The sequence below is a fragment of the Trachurus trachurus genome (genome assembly GCF_905171665.1).
Source record: "Trachurus trachurus genome assembly, chromosome: 2".
NCBI classification, from domain to species: domain Eukaryota; kingdom Metazoa; phylum Chordata; class Actinopteri; order Carangiformes; family Carangidae; genus Trachurus; species Trachurus trachurus.
In genome coordinates this window covers 4620681-4643380 of record NC_139914.1, presented here as the reverse complement: position 1 = coordinate 4643380, position 22700 = coordinate 4620681, and the positions used below count along the sequence as shown (strand labels likewise).

The following is a 22700-nucleotide window of genomic DNA, read 5'->3' as shown; positions in this document are numbered from 1 at the left end:
TATTTTTTATATGTGTTACTTGGCCCTTGAGCTCAATGAGAGAGGAGGGGAGGGGGGAGGGGTTGTCCTTTTGATTTTTAGAGGACAGGTGGGAAGGACAGAGTGTGTGTGTGTGTGTGTGTGTGTGTGTGTGTGTGTGTGTGTGTGTGTGTGCCACACGTGTGGATGCATGTTGGGATTAGGAAGCCGAGGACTGGGCTCTGTTACAATTTAGACTGAAATGGCTCCTGCCAGGTCGCCCCCCTCCCTCCCCTCCTCCTCCCATCCTCCACTCCTCTGTGCGTGCTACTGAGAGACCTTCTGTTTATACGTACACGAACACACACACACACACACATAGCCAGTAGCGCGTAAAGCGCAGAGGCACCGAGCTGTCTCACACACTGCTGGGTGGCTGCTTCCTCTCTGCTTTCTGCATCTCACCTCCAGCGCCTGGGTCTGATTCACATGACAGCTAAATGGAGCTGAGAGCAAACGCATAAAACTGACCCGAATCACTTCCAGCCAAATGTCTGGCTTTTGTTTTCTGCAGTGTGTGTGTGTGTGTGTCGGTGTGTGTGTGTGTGCTCGGTATGTGTGTGTGTCTGTGAGGACGGGGCCCTACAGTGCAACCGCTTTGGTACCATATGCTCTGCAGAAATTAATTCATGCTCCCAGGAAATTGTGAATGTTCAACTTGAGATTTCATGCTGCAGAGGGGATTTTCACTTTATTTTCCCCTCTACATCTCGTCCCGTGCACTTGAATTTTTTTTTATAAGCCAAGGAGCAAACATTAAATCTCAGGCATTACAGGAGGATATATGTTTTGGGTCTTTTTTTTTTGTCATTTGAATTGCTGTGCTCTTTTGCAGAGCTGGTAGCGCACGCATGCACAAAATGTAGGCCAGTCATATTTAATTCAAACTTCTCCACTTTTTTTTTAAAGTAACAGTCCTCTTTCCCCTTCAAACTTCCCTGGTTTGTTTGATTTCTTTTTTTAAACATTTTTTATTTTTTTCCCTCCTCTACCTATGGACAGCCTGTGAAGTACTCTAAGGTACGGTAACGTTCGACGTGCATGTTGTGCGAGGATGCTCCGACCTCATGTCTCGTGCACTTTTTTGGATTGCGTTGTTTGCTTGGATTTGACTTGGAAGTTGTACCTGTGTTTCCTGTCAAGCAAGTTGTTATCATGCGCCTTAAAATGATCTCATATGTTGGGATGCCATTGACATGAATGAGAGTGGAGGACAAACAGTTAGAGATGGACGTCTCCGTGTGCCTGCTGCATTGCTGTTGATGCTCCCTCAGGAAAACCATGAGAGGGATTGAGCGAATGTGAAAATGCTTACTCTTAGTTTTGTTTTTTTTACTTATGATTGTTCTGATGAAGTTATAGGAGAGGACTTGCAGCCACAGGTCCACAGTCACTGTGGAAACAGATTTGTCAGCTTAAATGTGAACCACCGAAAGTGTTTTTGATTTGCTTGCAAGAACTGATTGTGCTCGCTGGCTTGTTTTTTTATTTTATTTTCTATTTTTTATTTTTCTATTTGGCTTGTCACTGTGATGCGTGATGATATTGATGCCGTTTCTCGTGTGTGCATGGTTTTTTAACTGTGCCCACCTACTGTACCTGCAACCCTTAGTCCAACACCAGGCTAAAGCTCGTGCGGAGCCTGGCAGTGTGTGAAGAGTCCTTTCCTTGCCCTATTCCTGAGCCTTCAGCAGCACCTCAGGTAACAGTCTCCCTCAATAACCAGAGTGTTTTCACATTAGAGATGTGCCAGTTTATTATTTTTTACTATCTGCTGTGTCGAAATCTGCTTTTTCTGTGATTATTAGCACGAGTCAGAGGCAGGATGACCACAGCGGGACCCAGAGAGTCCAGGTCATGCGATGCCAAACTGTAATACTCACTGGGAGACAATATACAACTTAGTTTGAGTCTCCTGTAATGACTGCACCCTTTTCCTCTGCCTGCGGTTACATCTGATTAGAGAATCAGCGCCAGCAGTTGTTTATCTCCTTTATATGCACACAGCAGCAGTGTGTGCTTCCTTATGAACATTTTCTGAGAATTTTATTTTGAATCTGGACTAAATGTGAACAGACACTTCACCAGTGTGCAGGATTTGAAGAAACAGATGTTGCATATAGAGTCATTTAACAGCTCTAAACAACCAGCCTGCTTCGGGTTATGGTGGTTCAGCATCCTGTGCAACTGTTAACTGTGAATGCATGAAAAGTTATTTTTTCTGAAACTATTTAATCACAGTATGAAAATCTGACACTGGCACATCTCTAATTTCAAACGCACTCTGTTCATATGGAGTACAAATTTCTTGTGAAAGACTGATTCACCTCCATCATCTCATCAAGCCCAGTGTGACGTAGCCGCCCGGTTCTCGGAAAAAAAAAAAAAACACGCCTCGGCGTAAACGCTCCACACACGGCGCCGTAGTGCTGACCTGGGATGAGTTCTTTATTGCAGCTCATTATAATTGAGCAGATAGACCTACGATGCTTGATTAGCGGCCTCCGTCTGACAGCTGTGATTAAATACCTGGCCGTGACCGCCTGATGAAAACATCACATCATCAAAACAGAAAGTGGAGAGCTCCAGCAGCGAGCCCGCCAACGTTACTTTGCTAAATCAACTCTTTACTTTTTCCTTTTTTTTTTAACACGCCGTATCTCCGGGCACAGCCCCCGTCGGATCAAACTTTCTCCATTACATGCCACTCTGCACAGCCCCTGGCATGCTTTAACACACACACACACACACATACACATGCATATGCACACACAGGTGTATCTGTTCCAGGCGTTTCAGCCAGTCAGCAGCCGAGGCCCCATAACCGCAGGGCGGGTGTTATTCCCACAACAGTCTCGCATCGTCTGCACTCACACGACGTCCTGTATTACTGCCATCAATCATGTCGAGGAAATTACAATTTCCACACGTCAGCTACAGAGAGCTGTGGAGCGCTCTAATTGAATACTCCTGATATTTCCCCCGCCACTGTTATTGGGCCCGGAGTCGAGACTCCTTCTGTGCTGAACTAACCTAGAGGGCCAAGGTAAAGCAATAAAGACGGAGCAGGAAAAAAAAAAAACACATTAGTGGAGAAACACATGATTATCAAATCTAAACATTTCCCATTGTTCACCACTTTTACATTATTGCCTCCACTGTCACACTGTGAGCACGAACAAAGGGGCTCTATGGATCCATAGGCTCTCTGCGCCGTCGCCACATCCTGAAAATCTACATCTGCCCGTCCTCTCACCGCCTCACGCCTCGCCTGTCAATTCCAATCAATGGCCGATAGTCGAGGGGGCCTCTGAATACGCGCCCGCGCTTTTTATTTTTTTTGTTTTAGACTGACAGCACGTTCATTACATATTCAGAGGACCATCATTTTCACGCTGTTTTTCCTTTATCTCAAGGTAAATGGATGTCAGGAAACAAATGAGGCAGCTCGCAACAGCTGCACATCAACCAGGCGGCTTCCATGTGATGCCGAGGGTGGCATTAAGTAGCAAAACATCACCGCGTCTTGCCAGGGGAGAGGGAGAGAGAGAGAGAGAGAGAGAAAAAAAGAAAGGGGAGAAAAAATCCCACTGCTTTGAAAAACACACACACATACACATATGTACTCGCTGTCACTTTCACAACACGCAATCCTAGACTCATTTTCACTTTTCTCCCAGTCGCGCTCAGGCAATTAGTCAGTCACGTTTCTCATTAGCATTTTACATTTTCACATAGATTCAGAGTCTTAGAATGAAGGAGAAACATGGCGTCTCATTATCTGGCTCCGCAGCTGTTCCAGCCATCAAACTCATGACCTTTTTTGGATATGAGCTGCTCTCCCACCACCAGGTCACCCTTTCCCTTCACTTATTCTTTCATTTACTTCCCTCCCTCTTTTTCTTTCCTTCCCTTTCTCACACACACACACACTCACACACACTCACACTCACACTCTCTCCCTCGCTCTCTCTGATGTTAGCTTTTCCAGAGTTGTGTTTAATCCACTTACGGTGCACTGGCAACCCCTCTTTTCTATTCAGCTTTCCTTTTCAGCCTTTGTAGAGGCGCCTGAAAAGCAAATCAGATACCGCTCTGAGTCGTGTGTGTGCGTCTGACTGTGTGTGTGCGTGTGTGTGTGTGTGGTGAGGAGGAGAAGGAACCAGGGGGTAAACCAAGGCCATTTCTAATAAATCTCACACACAAAAAAAAATCCACACCGTTGATTTTAAGGTTTTTATTTTTTATTTTCTCTACACTGGAGAAGGGATTACAGTGAAGTGAACTCCTCGTTCTGTTGAGTCTGAAGGATTGAAATCTGCCGTGTTGTTTAACTTCAGCCCCAGAATTCATGTTTTATTCAGGTGCTTTAATAAAAACAAGTAATCTGGCAGATTAATTGCCATAGTGATTTGGAATTCATGGACGCAGGCGCGTTATTACCAGCGAGGAAACAGGTTTTCTATGATAAACCAGGAGAGTTTATTAAATGTCTTACAGTGGCCTCTTTTGCCTGTGCTATTCTCTAATTAACCTAGAACCTCAGGCAAGATCAGAGAGAATTAAATGCCTCATATTTAATGCCTCCTTTCTAAATTAATGTCTCATGTCTGCTCATCATTCAGAACAGACCCAGGTCACATTTAACGTTTGACACTCTTATAAAAAATGCTGACATTATTGCACTTGTGTGTGGTTAATGGTAACTAGTGGAAGACACCCCAAAACACACACACTGCTCTTTCTCTGCAATCGGCAGTTTCTCAGTCTTTTTTTTTTCTCCCTCTCTGAACAGGATGGATTCCTCCTCCAGCCCTTTGAAAAGGAAGAACGAGCCACGCAGGACCAAGCCGAGAAAGAGGAGAGCTGTGACAAGGTGGACAAACCTGAGAAAACGCAGAGGAAACGGCTGTCGAGAGGTGAGAGATCACAACTCTCTCTCCCCCTGAATGCCTTCACCCTCTCCTCTCTCATCCTCCTGACACATTTTAACATATTCATGTCCTCACGCCATCAGTGGCAGCAGCTCTATTTAAATATTGGGGGGGGGGGATGATTTTTTATACGAGTTTCATTTCATTTTTAAGGTTAGAAACTTTCACGGAGACCTGATGGGACCGATGTCGGTGAAACAGATTTGGCATCACGGTCACAGGAGCTAAGATATTTCCATTAACACCTCAGCTTTCTTTACATCACAAACACCTGGGGCCTCATTTATAAACATTGCTTACTCCCAAAAAAAGGTGCACAGAAGATGCATCCATTTTTTTCATCCAAATATTGGAAATTATACATAGAAAATATGGCAGGATAAAATATGCATATGTCGAATATTTTTATACGGCCCATGATATCATGATATCATTTTGGTGGCAGCACTGAAGGCAAAGTGTTAAAAGGAAGCCAAATGCGTTAATGATACTTATCATACAATCCATGTCACTCAGCCAAATTACAGCCTTCTAATAATTATATCCTTTACCATGTCACGAGGAACATCCAGTCCTAAACATTTTTTTTTTCCTTTCCCTCTGGCGCAGTGCCCTCCAGTTTGTCCAAAAGCACTTCTCCGTTTTAAATGATATCTCATTATGGGCCGATAATTGGCGTGATTCAGTTAATTGCGACAAGCTCAAGGTGTGAAGCAATTATACAGATTCCCACAGGCGTATAAAGGTGTCTGCTTCCCTCTGTGGAGCAACACTCCTGATGAGGCAGCCTCCAATTATAGAAACCAGACACCCACCGAGGGGGAAGGAGCTCCGGTGGTCCCTGACTCCCACTGATGGCTCCCATCCTTTTGTTGGTGCTCAGGAACATGTTTTGTATTTTTTTTCTTTTCTTCCGGTGTCAACCTCGTCATGTGTCCACTTCTTAATTTCTCAAACGGTTCAGTTGACGGTGCTGCAGATACAAGCTGCCACATCGTCTGTTTAGTTGTTGTTTTTTCATACTGGTCGCACTAGTAACGATCATCAAACACCATCAAACTCTCTCATGTGCAGTCTTGACTTCTTCCATTTTCCCCCCTCACAAGCCGTTGAATGACAGGCCGGCTCATTTGCATATCAATATTCACAATGGGCGTTTCATTAGCGCTTTATGACTAATTTGCGTTGAGTTAACGAGGTGGAACGTTTGGAGCTCCTTGTTGTTCATAGAAATAAAATTTGTATTTGCAAAAAAAATTCCACAGACTGTTTATGAATCAGGACGTATTTGTGGAATCCATCCTCATCTAGGTCTGATTAACAAATAATGATGCATTTCCTTCATTTCAAACGTCACCATGTCGATTATTCAAACGAGTTATGTTTCTTTCTTTTTTTTCTTAGATTCCAGTCAAGACTACACAGATTCAACTGGCATCGATCTGCATGAGTTCCTGGTCAACACGTTGAAGGGTAACCCCAGGTATGTTGAAACACCGGCCCCGAATGTAAATGCCCTTGCATTTTAAGGACTTTGTCACATCAGAATTTGCAATTAAAGGGATAGTTCACCCAAAATTCAAATTTCACTCATTATCTACTCACCCTCATGTCGACTAAGGGCTGGGGGAAGTTTCAGAGTCCTCCGTGCCTTCTCTGAGTTACAGCGGGGCTCCGTGCAGCACTGCATGTCCATATGACAGTTGCGAACGGAGCTCACTTTTCTTCGTCCAAAAAGACACACCAAAAAACATCTAAATACCTCCATACTGCTCGTCTGTAATGTCCCTCTTGTATTGAAGCCCCAACATGAGAAATTGTTCCGCCAGTCAGTGCAAATCTCCAAGATAACTCCAAGAAGCCACGGAGGACTCTGAAACTTCTCCCAGCCCTTAGTCGACATAAGGGTGAGTAGATAAAGAGCGAAATTTCAATTTTGGGTGAACTATCCCTTTAAAGACTTTGTCACATCAACGTTTGCAGTGAAATCAATCAGTTTCAATTGAAACGGTAAAATATTTGTAATTGTTTTAAGAAATTAATGGAACAGAGAGACAGTTTCCAAAATGGAGGAAGCTAATGTGGTTTATTAGTTGTGTTACATCACCAACTTTTATTTCATCTCCTATTGTTGAAATAATAATGTTGTGTAGACAGCGATTTGAACTTTATTGACCCATTAGCAAACAAGCTCACCAACTTTAGATGAAGCTGAACTCCCAGGTGGTTTTCCCTGTGTTCCTGTCTGCTGTGTCCTGGCCTGTAGCGTTGTTTTGATCCCTCTCTCTAAACATCCCTCTTCAACCTGAGGAGTGAAAACCAGTACAGTATGGATCTGAACCTGTGTTTGAAGTGTCTGAAACGCCTCCAGCCCACGCTGCACACACTTTCATGCTGTATTTCTGTTTTTTCCAGGGATCGAATCCTGCTCCTGAAGCTGGAACAGGACATCCTGGACTTCATCAGCAATAACGAGTGAGATGATCCTATTATTAATCCCAATAAAACACCACTGCACCATGTAACTAGAGAAGAATAAGAAACAGGAAACGCAGCTGCTGTCGTGTTTGCTGTTGTTTTCGTTTATTTAGCAGTGAAAACCTGTAAACTCGTAACATTAAGTTGTTTTTGAGATACTTGGAAATGGTCTGTGCTTGATGTCACACAATTAAGACGCACAGCTGTTTGTCGTCCCAGCTGTTTCCGCGGCGACTGCTTTGCAGAGCCTGCAGAGATACAGTAGGGAGTCACTGAACTTCCTATTGGCTGCGGTCTTCAAATTCCCCCGTTTAGTGTCTCTGTGAGTCTGAATTAGTACCTCTGGTGTTTGTGCAGCGTTACTCAGAGTTTAATGTTCTTCTGCTTCCAGTGAACTTGGTGCTTTGAAACTTTTTTTTTTTTTTGAAAAATAAACCCGAGAGCAGATTCGCCCTTACATGGTCAAACAACAACAGACGGAGAGCTGATGAAACAGATGAAGCTTCACTCGCTGGACTCCTCATGTTCAGACATTCAGCATTATGACTGATGTGTGTGTGTGTGTGTGTGTGTCTCTCTCTCCAGAAGCCAAAAGAGAAAGTTCCCGCCCATGACCTCCTACCATAGGATGCTGTTACACCGAGTGGCGGCCTACTTCGGCATGGACCACAATGTGGACCCCAGTGGAAAATCAGTGGTGATCAACAAAACCACCAACACTAGAATGTGAGCCTCTCGTCCGTTTCCCCCCCCCCGCTGTGTGAACTTTACTTGACCTTGTTTTTAAGTGAAACCTTCAAATCCAAACTTCATGAATTACAGTTCAGCGTCACTGTGCTGCAGCTTTTTTGCAATCAATCGACAGATAACGTTGGTTTGCTGGCCTGCGTGCTGTTGGTTAACATATGCTGCTGTCAGCATCTGCATGAAATTAAGCTGCCACTAAAAAACTCCTGTGAACCCCCCCTTCCTCCTCTCCCCTCCCCACCAACAGACCCGATCAGAAATTCTCAGAGCACATCAAGGAAGACAGGGCGGACGATTTTCAGAAACGCTACATTCTCAAACGAGACAACTCCAGCTTTGATCGTGAAGACAGCACGGTAGGTGTTTTTTTTTTTTCACCACCACCAAGCTGTCACTTTCATTTCTGACATGTTGGGAAGAGTGGGACAATCTGGCGTCGCTGACATAGCTGCTAAAGAAGTGTGTGTGTGTCGGTATGTGTGTGTGTCTGTGTGTGCATGTGTGGTGTGTCCTTGCCAGATTCGAATGCGTTTGAAAGCTGACAAGAGGAGCAAATCGATGGAGGAGAGGGAGGAGGAGTACCAGCGAGCCAGAGAAAGGATATTTGCACATGATGTGAGAGCTGTTAGTGTAGGCGGGCCGGGGGGGCTGGGGAGGGGGGAGGGAGGGATGGAGTGGGAGGGAGGGAGGAAGAGGGAGTGTGGGGGGGGCATGTTGCACAAATCTTTGTGTCATTTCTATTCATGTGCAAATTCAGTGAGATTTCTTGCAACCAATTACCTCCGGTGGATTTATGAATTTATAGCCGGGGTTTGCTCCGATTTGGATTTGGAGCCCCCCCCCCCTCCTCTTCCCCTCTGAGGTGTATCAGGGTCAAAGCACCTGATGCAACGTTAAATATATTTTATTGATAGATTAAAGGACACAGAAGATTTTTTTTTATTTTTTATTCATCCCTCCCTCAGAGATGTGGCTCTTAGCTTTCCGGGTCTCTGAGCTCAAATGCTTGAAATAACAGAGGGAACAAGATGTGAATGAACTGTAATTGACTGTAAATGTCGTTTTCACCCACAGGGAGATCACTTCATACTCGATAGAAGGTAAGCTTTGTCTGGTGTGGATGATGAATTGATGGTTAATTGGCCAAAGAAGAGCTGATTTCTGTAACTAAAGCGCTTCACTTTTTTTTTTTAATGAACGGCTCCTTTTAGTCCCCCCCCCCCCCAAAAAAAAAAAAAAAAACTATAAGAGTGATTCATGTAAAAGCGAAGAGGTTTAATTAGAGTCAGCTCTGTCATGTTTTTAAAATGGTGGATATCTCATTTTGTCAAGCGGCTGTTCTGTAACACCTCTTCCTCCTCCTCCTCCTCCTCCTCCTCCTCCTCCTCCTCCTCCTTCCTTCAGTGCTCAGGATGAAGACACATGCATGAGCACCCAACAGAGGCGGCAAATGTTCAGGTACGACCACCCCCGTCGTCACATCATTCAGTTACTTTCAGAGACCGAACCGCAGGCAAGAAGAAAAAAAAAAAAAAAGACAAGGAAGAAAAAAAAAAGCCTTTGAATGGCCGTCTGCATTAATCGGCTCGCTCAGGAACAGGACTGCTGATCTGAGGATTTGTTTTTTTTGTTTTTTTTTCTGTTTTTGCTGCTGCTGCTCAAGAAAGCTTCTGTTAAATAGGATTTTCTGCCCAGGCCTCCTCTCCCTCCTTTCATGTGGGACAGGCGATTCGGACCAAAAGCTTTACCAATTAAAACCAAACCAATGTTTTGTGGAAGATGTCATCTTTTATTGATCGAGCATTGATCATACAGGAATGTACTGTAATGTTTGGTGGGGGAAGATGCAGCCCTGCTGTGGTTAAATCTACAATTATCATGGCTGAATGTGGTTTAACAAGATGACTGCAGGCCATGGTTAAGACAGACAGAGGCCTCAGAAAACACAGATACATCCTTTTATTTTTTTAAAACAGCTTTACGTAGGTGTCTTGTTTAGCTTCCTGCTTTTCATGTGTAATTTGGTGGCAGAGCAGCAGTAAACCTGTTAACAAGAAGCACAGAATTTGCTAAAACATTTCTTCTCTGCCCTCATTTTTTAATTTCAATCACCTTTGTTTTTCTGCCGCTGGTCACAAACAATTCATTTAACCTCATCAGCTTATTTGTCGACCAAATAATTAGTCAGCTAATTGAGAAAATGAGAAACATTAAAAATAAAAACAGAAAACAACTTTTTTATCTTCTTTTATTTTTCTTTTCCCTCGTACAGGTTACGTGCAGGTCGTTCGGGCGCCAGCCGGCAGAGCAGCTCCGAGACGGAGACGCTGCCTCGGCACGGCGAGCCCCGGCCGTGGAGCAGCACCGACAGCTCGGACAGCTCCAACCGGCTCGCCCCGCGGCCCGCCATCACCAAGGCCAGCAGCTTCAGCGGCATCTCGCCGGGCCTGGTCCGCGGGGACAGCACGGCCAGCAGCAAGAGCACCGGGAGGCTCTCCAAAACAGGCAAGAGACCGGAGGAGACAGCTGCGACTTGAGGCAGACAGGCCCGATCCGGATCTCAGCTCTGATACAATATTTAGTATTTGCCCAGATCCTGGAGACGGTGTCATCAGTTTGTTTAAAAGGAAATGAAGCAGTGCAGAAATACATCCCGGTGGTATTTTTAATGAATTGTTTTTCTTAGGAGAAAGATGCAGCTGCTCTGTGAGTGATGCTGATTATCTTGTACAGGTGAGGGAGGGATTTCTCCGGTTGCCAAGCGAGCGAACATGTCATTTATTCAGTTACTGAGACAAGGGAAAGGAAACCCACGTCCCAACATGAAGAGGAAAAAATCCACTAATTAAATGCGACTGTGGGCGGAAGGGGAACACAAATACATTTCTTTTTTGCGTATTCAAGCAAAATCCTGCAGCAGTGGAGGCACCTGAGGTCTCATCAGAAGCTGTTTGTTGTTTGAACGTCCTGCCGTGTGGTCAGTAAAGTCTACGAGCCGCCGCCGTAGCCGGACAGCTGTCACGACTAATTACTGCGCAGCAACACGGTGATGGAGAAGGCTCCTTAAAAAAGTGTTGTAACAACAAGCAGTATAAAAACTCAGCTGCTGCATAATGCATAAGCGCGAGCACCGAGAAGTGGAGAAGTGGCGTGCTCGTCACCCAGATGAAGCCGCAGCTCCTCTCCTGCTGCGAGTGCTTACTTCACAATATGATCCGTTTGCCACTTGATTGGCTGAGATTAAATGAAATGTGTAACTGCGCCGTGGGCTCATCTCCTCTATCTCGGGGTAGAACTCCTTCTCTTGGCCTCTGCTCTCCATTTTGTTCTCTGCCACTGTTGCCTGCCGTCTTGACATTTTTCTATTTTTTACCAATCTCCTAGATTTCTTTTGTTCACAGGGGGCAGCAGCAGCAGCAGCAGGCTTCTTGCCTGAGCAGCTTTTTAAGTTGTTTACGAGGCGGCTGGCTGCCCTCACTGTGTGTTTGGGGAGTATAAGTCGAGGAGACATCTCGCCTGTGCTGCCGTCTTCTCCTACACTCGCCCTCACACAACCTCGCTCTGCAACAGGCTGCGAGCTTCAAACATGAACTCATGTTTAAAGAGAGAAATGTATTTATTATTTTGAGCCTTTTGGACTTTTTGCTTTAAGACATAAATCTATTTATCATGCAATTTCTCTCCTTCTGAATCCAGTGGTGGAAAGTAGCAAAGTACATTTACTACCTACTTTTTTCTACTACTTTTCTTTTCTACTTTGTAATTCACTGCATTTATTTGACAGATATTCAAAATGCAACATTAAACCATATGACCAGCTCGTAGAAGATGATCTAATAGCTTCATCTTGACTCAGAAATAATAATTAATATAATCAAACCATGACATTTTGTTAGTTTTTAATATTACACCTGCTCCACCTCTCGTGAAAAAGGCTTTAAAAGATTGAATTCCTCCTCCAGTCACTTGGAAAAGTCGGTTACGTTGTGGCTCGGTGGCGACGGGAACATCAAATCCTCTCTCACCCTAAACACCAGATTGCGATTGTCAGTCTCCTCCTCCTCCCTGAAAATCAAGAGCTCCTTTGTGCGCTCGCCATTTTGCAACTGCGTTCAGTAATTACACAGTGGAGTAATCCATCACGGGCGGAGCACAGATACCCAATTTCTCCATCAGTAGTTTGCCTGGAGAGACCAGAATGCACTGCAGTCACTGGAGATGTAGCATTATTATTAACAAGAGGCACAACTGCGACTATTCTCCCCTGCTTCATTATCACCGCCGACTCTTCACGCCCATGTGAATAACTGAGAGGCTGAAAGCAATAAGTTCTCTCTCCTCAGGTGGTTCTGGGAAACGTAGGAAGTGGAGATCCTCTTTGTAACCTCTTTGTTCTGCCTTTTTTCCTCCAGGTTCAGAATCATGTAGTAGCGTCGGGTCCTCGTCCAGCTCGCTATCCCGTCCCCAGCTGCCCCTCCCGGCCTCAGCCTCGTCCCGGTCCAGCGTGGCCACCAACGCGTCCTTAATCCTTCCAGCCGCCGACACCAGAGGCTCTGGACACCCTGAGATGATGAAGAGCGTCCCCTCGCAGCAGCAGCAGCAGCAGCAGCAGCCGCCACCAGCCACAGACGCATCCAACTACTACGTGTTGCCATTAGAGGCCTCAGGGATACCACCTGGCAGCGTCCTGGTCAACCCACACACAGGTGGGTGACGCAGTGCAATGAATGAAAGACAGAGTTTGCTTTTCATTCCATCAAAAATCAACAAAAAAGAGTCTTAATTGTTTCTTTTCCCGAGGTCGATGGCTCATTCTCAATCCGCCGCAATTTAAATCAAAGTAAAATTTTCCCCCAAATAAATTTCCCTGTCTTGTAATTTCCTGGTTTGCTAATATAATGCATATTCATGACTCGGGGACAGAATTACAGGTTGGCATGGGGCTACACTCGGTTTGTCTGTCAAATTAGTAGTCGGACCAAAAAGCCTGCTGATCAAAATGCATCGAACAGATGGGAGAAATCTGTAAATATTCATCACGGGCCCTAACACACAGTTGTGCACTTTTGGGCTGCGAACTGAACTTCAGACGCTGCCAAGTCTCTCTCGACTCTGCTCTCGTGCACCATGTTTGGGTGTGTCCTCCACCCCCACCACCAGCAGCAGCAGCAGCAGCACGAGGAACACGATTCAAGTGCTTCCCTTTGTACGATGCTGAATTATTAGTGTGAGTACAGTAAACAACACTGTGCTTTTTTCTCTTTATGAATTTAATTTGACAGGCAAGCCTTTCATCCATCCTGATGGCAGCACTGTAGTCTATAACCCAGCTAGCATCATGCCGGCTGCTGGCAGGAACCCACAGCAGGGGAAAACACCACAGCAGCCAATCTCTGCAGCGAGCCAGCAACAGCCACCCAATCATCTGCACTCCCAGGTCAGTGGGCGGGGTTTTGAATTCAATTTCTAGTTGGACTCATTCACGATGAAGTGTTGACTTTTAACTAACTGCACTAACCTACAGCGTTCAAATGGAATTTGATGGTCGGAGCTTCACTGAGGCATTTAAAGGTCCAGTGTGTAAAATGAGGGAAAAACAGTGACATCCAGCATGCCGATTCTATTATTTATCTATTAAATATATAATTCTATTCTTTATTTATGAACGTGAAACTCTTGGTGCTCTCTGGTTGACTGGATTTTTCCATTTCGTACAAACATGGCGGCAAAGATGGCGACACTCTCTAAGCAAGACCCTTGCTATATGTATATATAAAAGAGGAATTATAAGGCGGATTTTATTTTATAACGATTATACACTCATACAAATATATTCATTGGTAGTATATTCAGATTTTGCCAATAAACCTTGACAAATATTACACACTGGACCTTTAACAGACTACATTTTAAACAAATTAGATGGAAATAAACACAAACTCATGGAGATAATGTGATTTTATTAATGAGCTGGCTGTAGCTCATATATTCAAACATTAAAGCACAGTTTTTTTCAAAAATTACAAAAAACTGGACACTTCATGTGCCTGTTTGCTGCATACGTGACAGGCATAGCAACAGTAACTAAGGGGCGGGGTTTAGCAAATGGTCAGTTGAAGCTCCCACCGTTTTCGATTAGCGCCTTTCGTCGAAATCTCACGTCCTGTCCCCTTCTGTCCGTCTCTTCTTCCCTTCCCTCCTCAGCCGGTCTGTCCTCCTCTCCAGCCGTCCTCTGAGCCTGTCCACAACCCAATGGCCTCTTATCCTCTTCCTCCTCCTCCTCTTCCTCCTCCTCCTTCTCAGTTCCTGCCCATCTGTGCTAACCAACAGTACACTGTGGTACCGAACCTTTTTCCTTCTTCCATTTTTTTATTATCCTTCCCTCCCCCTCTGCTCCATCTCCTGTCAGACCTGGTTCATTAAGAGTTGATGTGGAGACTTTTCTCTGAGCTGTGAAATTAATGAATTAAAACTCTGACACAGACGTCCCACATAGTCCAAAAGAAAAAGAAGCTTTTGTCAGACTGAAGAAACACTCTGAGCTCTATTTTGACCCAGGTCTTCATACTGTATCAATGTGCCTTTTGAATAAGCCCTAAATAAACTATCCTCTGTGATTATTTAAAATGCAGTTTATCAAATTTTGTAGCCATATTTGTTGTCGTTAATTATTTGGTCTTGACACAAGGTCTTTTTAGTGGAATCTAAAATCAAACACCTTATTAATCCCCCAATTACCAGTGCTATTTTGTTCTCTTTTTTGGTGGAAAGGTGCATCTAAATCCAGCAGGGGCCATTACCCACATATATAGATCATGCATTCGCTTAACCTCATTTTTGACCTGGTTTTAGTGAAAGACATGCCTCTGTGACTAATTATGCCTGTGGAAAGTTCCATTAATATTTAATTCATCACCAGATGTTAGCGCTGAATAATCCATGACTAAAAACACTACTTTCCAACAACATGTCAGAAATGACCTGGACTGGTGGTGAGCGCTGGTGATACAGATGAGTCGTTCACTGGAGACCTGGGTCAGATCTGAACTCTCGAGTGAAGAAAGTCCGTTTATGAAACGTCTTTGAGATCAGATTAGACCGTATTGATCCATATTTAACGATTTAATGTGACTCATCTCCGCAGCCTGACGTCCTAAACGCCCAGTTCAGTCACATGACGCTGGGGCAGCAGCCCCCCAACGACAGCGGAGCGTCCGCTCAGGACCCCCGCCACTACCCGACCTTGTACCACCACCACCACCACCACCACCCGTCCCACCTGGTCCTGCAGGCCGGCGCTCCGCAGCAGCTCGCCGGCTACATGGTGACGGGGCCGTCAGGAGGGCACCCCGGGATGCTGCAGAGTCAGCACGTCCCCCTCCCCACCCCGGGCCCCAACCACAACCACAACCACAACCACGCTTACCCCAGCTCCACGCCGGGCCCCGCCGCCGCCGCCGCTTTCCCCGGCTCCTCGCTGAACCAGCCGCTGCTGCAGCAGCACGCGTACATCCAGCAGCCTGTCCAGCAGGTTGATTGATTGATTTTATTTGACACTTTATTATAAAACATTAGGTTAGGTTTATTGGTCTGCATGCATAAAAAACACATACAGTGCAGAAAGTACATCAGGTTAAAAGACTGGTGGAGTAAAAAACAGACCACACTGGACAATCCCGCACATACGGCAAACTGATGTGAACGTCCACTCAGGCCACCATTCACATGCATCCACACCGCTACACTAACTGGAATCATAAATATACATTCATATCAGCATCACATAACCTCAAATATACATTAATCCATTCATTCACATATGTCCACATGAAAAAACATGAGAAAACATGATACATTTCTGCACCATAGTTAAAACAGAAGGTCGGGATAACACAATAAAGCCATTTCCATTGTGGTCCCTACAAACAATATCACAAATCACAGTAGTCCAAGAGTTTACATACATACATACATAGAGTAAATTAACTATGATTGGTGTCTAAGCCATTTTTTCAGTTCCTTTTTAAACCTTTCTGTAACAGACAGTAACAGCGATCCCACAGGATGGCTCCAACGTACAGAAAATATTCTTTCCCCACATTACCCCATACTCTTGGGGGCACAAAATCTGTCAAACTGCCCTTGGTAGAGTGCGTATGGACCTCAGTAACCCAATTAAAATAATGAATGAAGTAGTTGGGAACATGTTACACAGCTGTACAGAGAGACTCGATCTTGTACTTTTAACCATGCAATCCTATGTGCAAAAAACCAGTCGTTGAATTTGCGTTTTCTCTCCCACACCCCCCACACAGATGTCCACGTGTTACTGCTCCTCAGTCCACCACCCACACTGCTCCACCCAGCAGCAGCAGCAGCAGCAGCAGCAACAACAGCAGCAGCAGCAGCAGCAGCAGCAGCAGCAGCACTACCGGCCGCCTGTCAACGCGCTACAACCCTACAACTGCCCGCAGAGCCAAAACCTGCCCCAGCAACAAGGTTTGTGTTGAAAAAAGATCCATCGTGTCATATGCATCATCTGATCTGACACACAGCCTGATTTAAAACAAGCTTCTCTTGCACATTTGTATATATCTGTCATTATATCCGATTCCTAGTCGTGTTGCGTGACAAATGCACCTGAATAGCACAAAGCAGCAGGTCACCCCTTTAAAAACAAAGCTTTGAAATAGTTACAACGCGGATCCAAAAGGACAAATCAAAGGCGGCTTTAATGAATAATATCCACACGGTCTCTGTTGTGAGGCGACGTATTTATCTTTTTGAATATCCAGGCTTCCTGTTGTCAGAAGCGAAGCTGCAAAGCCGAGGCCTCGCTGTATCAATAGACTTCGTTACTCCGCCACTTTCAGCTCTTAGATAGCATTTTTGTTTTGTTGTTGATGTTGTTTGTTTTCCTCACAAGGGAGCCCTGCCAGCCGCAGTCCGTCGGCTCTCGGTGAAGGACAAATATTTCTCCCGTGCTTTTTGCTCACTGTTTGTTTTTACAAGTTCAGATGTCTCCCCGGGAGTCATCAGCTTGATTATTCTGTTTCTGGGTTGGTGTTTTTTTTTTTCTTCTTCTTCTTCTTTTTTCCCTTTCACCACAGGAGTTGAGATTGTTAGCTCCTGCTCTGCCTCTCTCTCTCCCAACTCACACACATACACACTCTTCTTGCTTAACTGGATGTAATCTTTGTACAGTTGTAACTCGTACAGCTGTGCACACACACACACACAAACACACATCTCTGTAAGTGGCTGCGGCACTATTCTGTCATCCGTAGGCAGCAAATGTGGCTTCCCTGCTGGGGACCCGGGGAATAGACAGCGGACAAATGAAGCTGACCTACAAAGGCAAAGGACAAGCAATTATTTCTCAGGGAAACCAAGGGAAGAAAAAAAAAACGACTCTGGAGCACCTCGTTTCCCTTCTGTTCTTTGCATTAATTAAAAAAAAAAAGAGAGAAAAAAACATATAAGACCATCTAAAGGTGAAGAAGACAGTGCTGCACAGGTTTCACGCATAATAAATACGTTATCAGGGAAATACTCTGATGGCCCCGGTCGTTCGGTGTCCACAGAGAAACCACACTAGTGAATGTTTCCACTCACTTGCATCAGACCGTCGCCACCACAGGGCTTCAGCTTCAGTCATGGTCATTCTGGAAAAGCGTTTTAATATTCTACATGAGGGCCGCTGATGATGGATCGTCCACACTCGTTAACGGTTATGTGAGGGTTAGGATAGTTTCCTAGACTCCATGTTGATGTTATATATATTTTCTTCTTTGTTTTGTGCCAAATGAATCGGGTGATGACAGAAACTTAATCTCATTACGAGACAAAAACAAAGCACATGACAAACACCTCAACTAATTTGTTAAATCTTATTTATGATAAGAGTTAAGTGTTTTAGTTGAAACATATACACACAGTCCAACCTTTCAGACTGATATCTAATATGTGAGTTGTAAGAATCCAGTGAATATCAGTCATTCATATTTTTGCAAGGAATCGATAGAGAAGATTCACTTCACAGCTTTTCCCAGTGTAGCTTTGTACAGTAGTTTGTTCCCGTACCGCAGCATCTTGTCCGACATATTTATTCAGAATAAGAAAAAAACCAAAAAAAAAACCAAGATGGCGTTGCGCTGAGCCTGGGAGGCGGGAGGCGGGGCCGGGACGCTGTCTGAGAGGCCTTTAAGAATCTCACAGTGAACCGGTCTCTTTTCCAGCCCTTCACTCCTCACCTGCAGGGACGTTCGGTACAGAAACCTCTAAAAAAAACTCTAAAAAAAAAAAAAAACCAGGGCGGTCAGTCAGCGGCGTCCGGACGTTATCTGCCTGTGGAGGAATTTTCCTAAGTCACAATCGCCGACCTCATCTGCTGCGCGCTGGGACGGAATAAAACAGTCTGCATTCGATATGACGGTCATTTCATGCTTGGGTTTGTACGTTGAAGGTGGGAGACGGGAGGTGGATAAAAATAGTCCTCCTCCTCCTGTCTCTGTTCTGTTCCTCGCGGAGCGCCTTCATTGTCTCGCTGTACTTTTCTCCCAGGGCGGCAGACTGTAAAGACACCTTCACAAAAGGACGTCCTCTCCTTTGTCACCTGGATTACCACATGTGTGTGTCGCCAGGGACAGTATTTTCAAATGTCTCTTTTTGTCACCTTGACATTTAAGTGTCCACCCGCCCCCCACACACACACACACACACACACTGTCCCCTTCCTTCCCTCCGGCGAAGGAATAAGCTCCGCCATTTTAGTCCATTCTGGGAAAATGGCTGGATGTGTGACTTTGTGGCGTCTTTTGTGGGGCGCTTTCTTTGGCCGCTCCAAATGGGTTTTCAACAAGTACTGTAGAAATGTGATCTACTGTAGCCCCCTCCTCCTCCTCCTCTTCTTCCTCCGAACTTAATCACACGGCGAAGTGGCGGCGTCTGAAGAGGAGTGGCTCGGTCACTCAGGTTTTGCAGGTTCAGGCCACCGCGGGCGAAATCAAATATATTGATTTTCTTTTATTCCAAGTGCATCAGACCTGCTTAGCTGTAACAGCTCAACTCCCCGAGTCAAGGCTCATCCGCCACAATCTTCAATCTGCCGCCTGCTCTTCTAATCGAGCTTCAGTGTCTTTTTATTGTAATTGTATTCAGCAAATTTCACAATAAAATCATTAAAACCCTGCACTATTTTCTTGATAACAACGCTTTTTTCCCCCCCTCATAGCTTTTATTAGTGTCTCCTCCTCCTCTATCTTTCATATGAATCCTGAATATTAATGACAGCCGTGTTTGTTATTATCACTCTGCTCCTATCAGGAGTCTCTTTTCATCCAGTCACAGCGTTGTGCCTTTTCTCATTTTGCCCCAGTGCACCAAGCCGTGATGCCAAACCCAGCGTCCAGCTACCAGACCGTAGTGGGCGTGCAGCCAACACCCAACCTCGCTCTCACTGGCAACCAGCAAAGCAATATGGGCAACCAGATGCAAGGCATGATGGTCCAGTACCCTCCAATGCAGTCTTATCAGGTATCTTTGATAAAGGACGCCTCTGTCAGATAGATTACTATCAGCTGACGAAAAATGAAAAAGACTATTCACTTCTTTTTGTTGCTACTCAAAGGAAGCTGCCCTTAGCTTTGTGTCAATGTAGAGATTTCAAAATAAGAGCGGGAGCCTTCTATGAATGGAGAATGCCAGCGTTGACATTTCAGTTATTTGTCCTTAAGAAAATGAAGAGTTAGCTCATAAATCAATGTTTTCTGTCTTTTACTTCTATTTCAACAGCTTTTTCATCTAGTTTTTCTCTCTCTCTCTGTAGCAGGTTTCAGTGCCACAGCAGACGTACCAGCAGCCAGTGTTTGTGTCCTGCCAGCCAGGACAGGGGGCAGTGGCTGTTGCTGGCATGCAGCCCTGCTACAGCCTGCTCCCCTCCAACCAGCACACCACCATGAGGTACGAGCCGTAATCTAACACCCACACCACACAGAAACCATCAGCACCGAGCGGGAAGGAAAGAAAAACTCACATTATATTGTGAATGGAAATAAAACCCGAGCTTAAATAATTGTTAAACGATTTGTTTAGCCAATCGACAGCGAATTCATGGGCAGCTGTAATGATGATTGATTAAACATTTAAATGAAGCAGAGGTGAACACACGCTTTTATCAGCTGCTTTAGTGTTTTATTGATCATAAAGTGAGCTGAAATTAGGGAAAGTTTGAGACAATCGATGCGTTGATTGATTGAGAACATCACCTGGACACTAGATGAAAACAAGATGAATTCTTATTTCACTTAATTGGAATAAACACATTTGCAATATAACTGCATTTATTGATGAATACTGAATTGACTAAACATGAAATCATATGTTGGTGCTTTAAGTTGTGCTTTAAGAAATAGTTGAGTCTGACTTTGATGTATGGGAGTAATTAGTTTAAAGTGATGCATCACATTAATGTCTTGTATTAACACAGTTTCTTTACTAATATTTAATAATCAGTGTAAAGGCCTAAAGCAGCCGCCTGAATCTTTACCAGTTAATCACATTATCTGCTGTTTTTTCCCCTCCAAAATGAGCACAAGTCATATTTACACTGATGATAAACTTGTTGTGATTTATGGTCATCCTCCTATCATGACAGCTTCTAATAGCAGCAAGTTGCTTTTAATCGGATTTAGATTGAATTATCATCTCAGCTGTAAACGTTCATTGTCCCAGAAACCGATTTGCAGGCACTCGATGCTGAAGGTGCCTCTTATTTATAGACCTAACAAGCCTGATGAGTGAATCCCCACCGCACCTCCGAGCCAAGGTCATCTTTGCTCACCGTGGGGGGAAAAAAAATGAAGTTATTACCCGAATGCTTTTTGGTGAACTGGGCCTACGTACGTACGGCTGATGAATGTCGACTCCGACGCCCTCTCGAAGAGCCGGAGTCATTTTCCTCCATTACTGTGCTGCAGTGGAGCAGTGTGCAGCGCCGTGCTCCCTCTCTCTCATTATAGCTGATTGATAGAACTAGTTCACAGAAAGCAAAACATGTAATTAGTTTCTACCTCCATGGACCCAATCAATCTGGATACTGGTGAGCGGGGGCACTGCCGGGACCACTGTGCATGCACATACCCAGATATAGTATATAACAAACACCAGACATGAACACAACCATCACCTGCAGAAGAACAATGAACCCATATACACACACACACACACACACACATGCAAGGAGAGGTCACTTTCTCATTGTCCCAGCTGTAAAATGAGGCTGCGTTAGTAGGGCAGTCGGTGTGGAAATGATTTATGCGGCAGCGTTTCGAACGGCTCACTCTTCTCCCACGAGGACCAACTGTCCACCTGCAGCCGGCTTCCTCCGCCAGCTGTACACCGGCCCCTGCAGGCAGGTTGCTTACCGAGCAGAGCGCCGACGTTACAGATGGACTTGGAGAGCTAAATTTCACGTTTAATACCTCAGCTGTGCAGGTTTTAGGAGGGATTTTTCTAATCATTTAAAAAAAAAAGGAAAGAAAAACCTGCTGATGCGACGTGAGAATCATATTAGACTTGCTTTTCAATCATATTAGACTTGATAAGTAAGTAAATGGGTCAATGTGTGTTTCTCAATTCATAGTGTGCTGCTTATGAGGGAATTCACAATACGCAATCTGTGCAACAATCGAAAAAAATAGGAGAAAAAAAACGATTAAATGGCATGTTTGCTTCAACAATGACCTGAGTGATTGGTTCATTATCAAAATAAATTGTCGATCGACTAATCAATTTCTATTCACAGCTCTAATATAGTTCAATATGTCCAGAAAGCACAGAAAAAATGTTTTATGTGAATAAATTCATGCATTTTATGAATGCTTACCACCACCCCTGCTGGTTTTCATTGATTCTGTTTACAAGAGAAGAAGCCCTGTTGTAAAATGGTTTCCTGTGTGTGTGTGTGTGTGTGTGTGTGTGTGTCTGTGTGTCTGTGTGTCTGTGTGTGTGTTCATTCACACAGTTCAACAGTGAGTTTCCTGCCCGCCCCGATGATGGAGCAGCTCCAGTTTTCTCAGACCTCGTCCCCGTGCGTCTCCCAGCAGCACCCAGGCCAGCAGTACGCAGGTACTCTCTCTCTCTCTCTCTCTGCTCTGAGTTCTGAATTGTTCAAAATAAAAAATAAAAAACGTGTTTCAACAGTCTGCATGTTGAAGCTTTTAAATGTTTTGTTGTTTGGTTCAGGGTCTTTAACACAGAGGCCGCCATGTTGCACTGGATGATAAGTGCGACCTAGAATAATAAAAACATGTTTTTGTGGGGGAAATATTTTTTATTAGGCATGAACCACACATTTATCCTGTTATTTATTTATTTATTTATTTAATTATTTAATTATTTTCCCCATCTGCTAACATGGAGGGGGCGGGACTTATGATCAGGATGCTTTGGTGGATTCATGGTCATTCACGTCGTCCATCTTTATACTTTACTACAGTAATAGCAATCAGCCATAACAGAAAA

At 44.5% G+C, this 22700-nt stretch overlaps 2 protein-coding genes across 3 annotated transcripts in view; both read left to right on the top strand.

Moving 5' to 3' along the window:
- Positions 1 to 22700, top strand: part of pspc1 (paraspeckle component 1) — a 188878-nt gene that overhangs the window by 57558 nt on the left and 108620 nt on the right. The window lies entirely within an intron of this gene.
- The window catches only part of LOC310996740 (R3H domain-containing protein 1-like), a 43619-nt gene that overhangs the window by 15683 nt on the left and 5236 nt on the right, over positions 1 to 22700 (top strand). The window contains exons 5-23 of one of the 2 annotated variants that reach the window (XM_083986198.1): positions 1021 to 1038; positions 1631 to 1720; positions 4814 to 4937; positions 6357 to 6435; positions 7368 to 7427; positions 8016 to 8156; positions 8425 to 8533; positions 8697 to 8792; positions 9252 to 9277; positions 9582 to 9635; positions 10450 to 10682; positions 12590 to 12883; positions 13460 to 13614; positions 14382 to 14516; positions 15322 to 15708; positions 16493 to 16676; positions 19555 to 19712; positions 20005 to 20138; positions 22201 to 22304. In XM_083986198.1, coding sequence (XP_083842324.1) covers positions 1021 to 1038; positions 1631 to 1720; positions 4814 to 4937; positions 6357 to 6435; positions 7368 to 7427; positions 8016 to 8156; positions 8425 to 8533; positions 8697 to 8792; positions 9252 to 9277; positions 9582 to 9635; positions 10450 to 10682; positions 12590 to 12883; positions 13460 to 13614; positions 14382 to 14516; positions 15322 to 15708; positions 16493 to 16676; positions 19555 to 19712; positions 20005 to 20138; positions 22201 to 22304 — 2581 coding nt within the window. The remainder of the gene's footprint in view (positions 1 to 1020; positions 1039 to 1630; positions 1721 to 4813; positions 4938 to 6356; positions 6436 to 7367; positions 7428 to 8015; positions 8157 to 8424; positions 8534 to 8696; positions 8793 to 9251; positions 9278 to 9581; positions 9636 to 10449; positions 10683 to 12589; positions 12884 to 13459; positions 13615 to 14381; positions 14517 to 15321; positions 15709 to 16492; positions 16677 to 19554; positions 19713 to 20004; positions 20139 to 22200; positions 22305 to 22700) is intronic. The other variant, XM_083986199.1, reaches the window with a different exon arrangement.